Source organism: Phaethon lepturus, unplaced genomic scaffold (genome assembly GCF_000687285.1).
Source record: "Phaethon lepturus isolate BGI_N335 unplaced genomic scaffold, ASM68728v1 scaffold10908, whole genome shotgun sequence".
NCBI classification, from domain to species: Eukaryota; Metazoa; Chordata; class Aves; order Phaethontiformes; family Phaethontidae; genus Phaethon; species Phaethon lepturus.
The window spans coordinates 45457-48999 of NW_010555542.1; the positions used below are offsets into that span (position 1 = coordinate 45457).

A 3543-nucleotide genomic window follows, 5' to 3' on the forward strand; every position below is an offset into this window, starting at 1 on the left:
TGGCATGGCTCCACTGGCCAAATATAAAGAAATGCTTGCTACAGTGCTGAGTATTAAAAGTACTTGCATGACTAAGTTCTTTCCAATCTCAGAGAATGCATGAGTGATTCTAACAGTGAATGTGTAGTAAGCTGTTTATCCTTTGAACATTTCACTGGTATTTTGAATGCAATTTATATAAAACTATTTATGACTCTAAAAAAAATTAAAATTGTGTAGCTAATTTGATTTCATATGTATTGCTTTTTTCCTTTCTCTTAGAAAACTTTAAGAGCCATGCTGGTATATACTCCATGTCATACTTTGGCAGAAAGAACTAAACTACAGCGACTTCTCAAGCCAGTTGTAGAGACTATATTAGTTAAGTGTGCAGATGCCAACAGGTATGCTGTCTCGTGAACTACAGATTCATTTTGGATCGTTACTGAAATGTCTTGAAGCTTCATTTGTTGCTATTTATCTGGAACTCGGAGGCCATTTATAGTTGGTGGTGAAATAAAATGTTTGGATCATAAGTATAAATGGATCATGTTTTTGTTAAAGTCTAATTGCTGCCAATAAATTTCTGGCTTGAAAGAAGTAGGTTTAGAAAGCACCTGATTGTATTTTTTCAACACTTGCAGCTCTTAAGTGATACTTTGCTTTCGTAAAGCCTTTTCCCCTGCCTTAAAATAAAAGATGATGTTAGGTGTAGTCGTCAACCATACCCCTCCATTTCAGTTGATACTGCTTTGGTCTAATTCTCATGACTCACCTTTAAGAAGCCAGCAAGTACCAATCATGTACAACAGCTTTTGTTGAAGTAAGAAACGTGTATCTGTGCTGTGAAGTGTTAACAATTTTTTACATTTTATTTCACAGTGTAATATTAAGAGATGGCTATTCCAAGTAAATGCCCTTGGCATTTCTGGTTTGAGTAGGCCTTGTCTTCATGTCCCAAGCTACCCTGTTTGTTCTGCCAGACAACCATTTCTTCACCTCTACTGTAAACTAGATGCAGAAGTCCACCAGCTTTATTTTCGTCTCTTCAGGTTTAGTTCCTCAGCCACATTTCTTCTGAAAATGCAGCTAGACATGCCCAAGCAATCATCTAGCAATAGAATATCTCAAGTTAAAGGAATAAGTGAAATAGAGCTGTTCCTTATGTTTCTGGATTCCTGGATGTGTCCTGTTTTTGCAAGAGGATGAGGTCCTGTTCGGGTTTTTGTTTCCTTATTAGTGATAGACATTACATTTCTGGAAGTATCATTGTAAAAATCATCACAACTATTGGTAGCTTACAGATAGGGGATTATAGAAATATATTGGAATAAACTGATGTAAAATCACTTTCCACACACAATTCCAAGCTACTAATAATTATTGAAATATAACGATTAGAATGTTTTTGCTTGACAGCATCTGCTAAAAGAGGGGTTTTTTTGTTTTAATTTCTTACAGTCGAACAAGTCAACTTTCAGTCTCAACGCTGTTGGAGATGTGTAAAGGCCAGGCGGGCGAGCTCGCAGTTGGGAGAGAAATACTTAAATCTGGTAATAATAGTTCTTCATGTATAATTGAATTATAATAACAAGTAAATATACTGAAGTGTTTTAAATTTAATACAGGAATTAGCCAATATCAGCATGGCAAAGAGAACAGTATTTCTCTCAGCAGTTTGGGAGAGGGTAATGTGGGCACACAATGTGTATATCTATATGATATAGTTCTGATCTTTATTTAGATCAGAATTTAGAATGTGAACATATCTAATCCTTGTTTTATAAACTTTTTTTATAGGGTCCATTGGTATTGGTGGTATTGATTATGTCTTAAATTGTATTCTCGGAACCCAAACTGAGTCTAGCAACTGGCAAGCACTACTGGGGCGACTTTGTCTAATAGACAGACTTCTGTTGGAATTCCCTGGTGAATTTTATCCCCACATTGTCTGTGGAGATGTTTTACAGGCTGATACCGTAGCAGACAGGTACTTGATTACACCCTGTGACTCTTACTCTTTGTAGTTGAATGTGTTGTTGATGACTTCTTCAAAAAAACAGTGGTTCTAGTTCCTGTAAACTAATAGTATGTATTTATATGCAAAAGTATGCTTACTTTATGGAGTAAATGGTTGCCTTTTTTTTAAAAATTCTGACCTGTGAATCAATTTTGAAGTACCAGTAAGTCTCCTTTCTACTGCAGAACTGACAGTTAAATACATTATCTTGAAATAGCTTTCTTGGCACTATTAACTAGAGCATATCAGTGTATAAAACGCGTCCTTTCTTTTTTTTAGGTATAAGAAACTTCTGTCCCTCTTAACTTTCGCCTTGCAGTCAATTGACAATTCCCACTCAATGGTTGGTAAACTATCACGGAGAGTATTTTTGAGTGCAGCAAGAATGGTGGCAAGAGTGCCTCATGTTTTTGTAAAGCTGTTAGAAATGTTAAGTGTGACGAGCTCAACTCATTATGCAAGGATGCGTCGACGTCTAATGGCAATAGCAGATGAAATGGAAATTGCAGAAGCCATCCAGCTAGGCATGGAAGAAATGCAGTCTGGGGAATGTCAACAGGAAGACTTCTTGCAGCTACCTGTACCAGATAACTCTCCAGAAGTTACAGAAAGTAATACTCCCAACAGTACTGTTCAGTTATCAGGGAAAAGTGGGAAAGGTTTAGGTGATAAACTGAGTGCCAGTCCAGAGGACATTTCTGAGACGCTGGCTGGCCTTGCTGTGGGACTTCCTGTTTCAATAACCACTGAGCAACCAAAGCCAGCCATTCAAACAAAAGGAAAACCCCACAGTCAGTGTTTGAATTCTTCTGCCTCATCAAGTCATTCCCAGTCACTATTTCCAACACACATGTCTCCTTCAAACCCATCTGTACCAGCTGGCACTGTAACAGATGTCTCTAAACTCAGACCTCAGGGATTCATTCCCTGCAAAATCCCCTCACCTTCTCCTCAAACACAGCGGAAACTTTCTCTCCAGTTTCAGAGAAACTGTTCTGAAAATAAAGAACCAGAGAAACTTTCTCCAGTTTTTACCCAAGCAAGGCCATTGGCATGCAGTCACATACACAGGCCAAAGCCATCACGAGCCACCCCAAGTGATATGAACAAGCAGGGAGAAACCTTAAAAACCAGCATGACACTTGACCTGAATGATATTTCACAGTGTGATGGCAATAGTGGTAGTAGTAGCAGTGCAGTTATACCAAGTGAAGAGACAGTGTTCACACCAGTAGATGAAAAATGTCGATTGGATGTTAATGCAGAGCTCAATTCCAGTATTGAGGACCTACTTGAGGCCTCCATGCCAACGAGTGATGGCACAGTTACATTCAAGTCTGAAGTCGCAGTTCTTTCTCCTGAGCGGGCAGAAAATGATGATACTTACAAAGATGATGTAAGTCATAATCAAAAATGCAAGGAAAAGATGGAAGCTGAAGAGGAGGAAGCTTTAGCTATTGCTATGGCAATGTCAGCGTCTCAAGATGCCCTGCCAATAATTCCCCAACTACAGGTCGAAAATGGTGAAGATATCATAATCATTC

The 3543-nt window shown here is 38.4% G+C and overlaps 1 protein-coding gene across 1 annotated transcript in view; it reads left to right on the forward strand.

Annotated features, from left to right (window-relative positions):
- The window catches only part of MAP3K1 (mitogen-activated protein kinase kinase kinase 1, E3 ubiquitin protein ligase), a 21027-nt gene that overhangs the window by 9778 nt on the left and 7706 nt on the right, over nucleotides 1-3543 (forward strand). Inside the window, exons 10-13 of the mRNA XM_010292193.1 lie at nucleotides 262-383; nucleotides 1441-1532; nucleotides 1780-1969; nucleotides 2279-3540. Coding sequence (XP_010290495.1) covers nucleotides 262-383; nucleotides 1441-1532; nucleotides 1780-1969; nucleotides 2279-3540 — 1666 coding nt within the window. The remainder of the gene's footprint in view (nucleotides 1-261; nucleotides 384-1440; nucleotides 1533-1779; nucleotides 1970-2278; nucleotides 3541-3543) is intronic.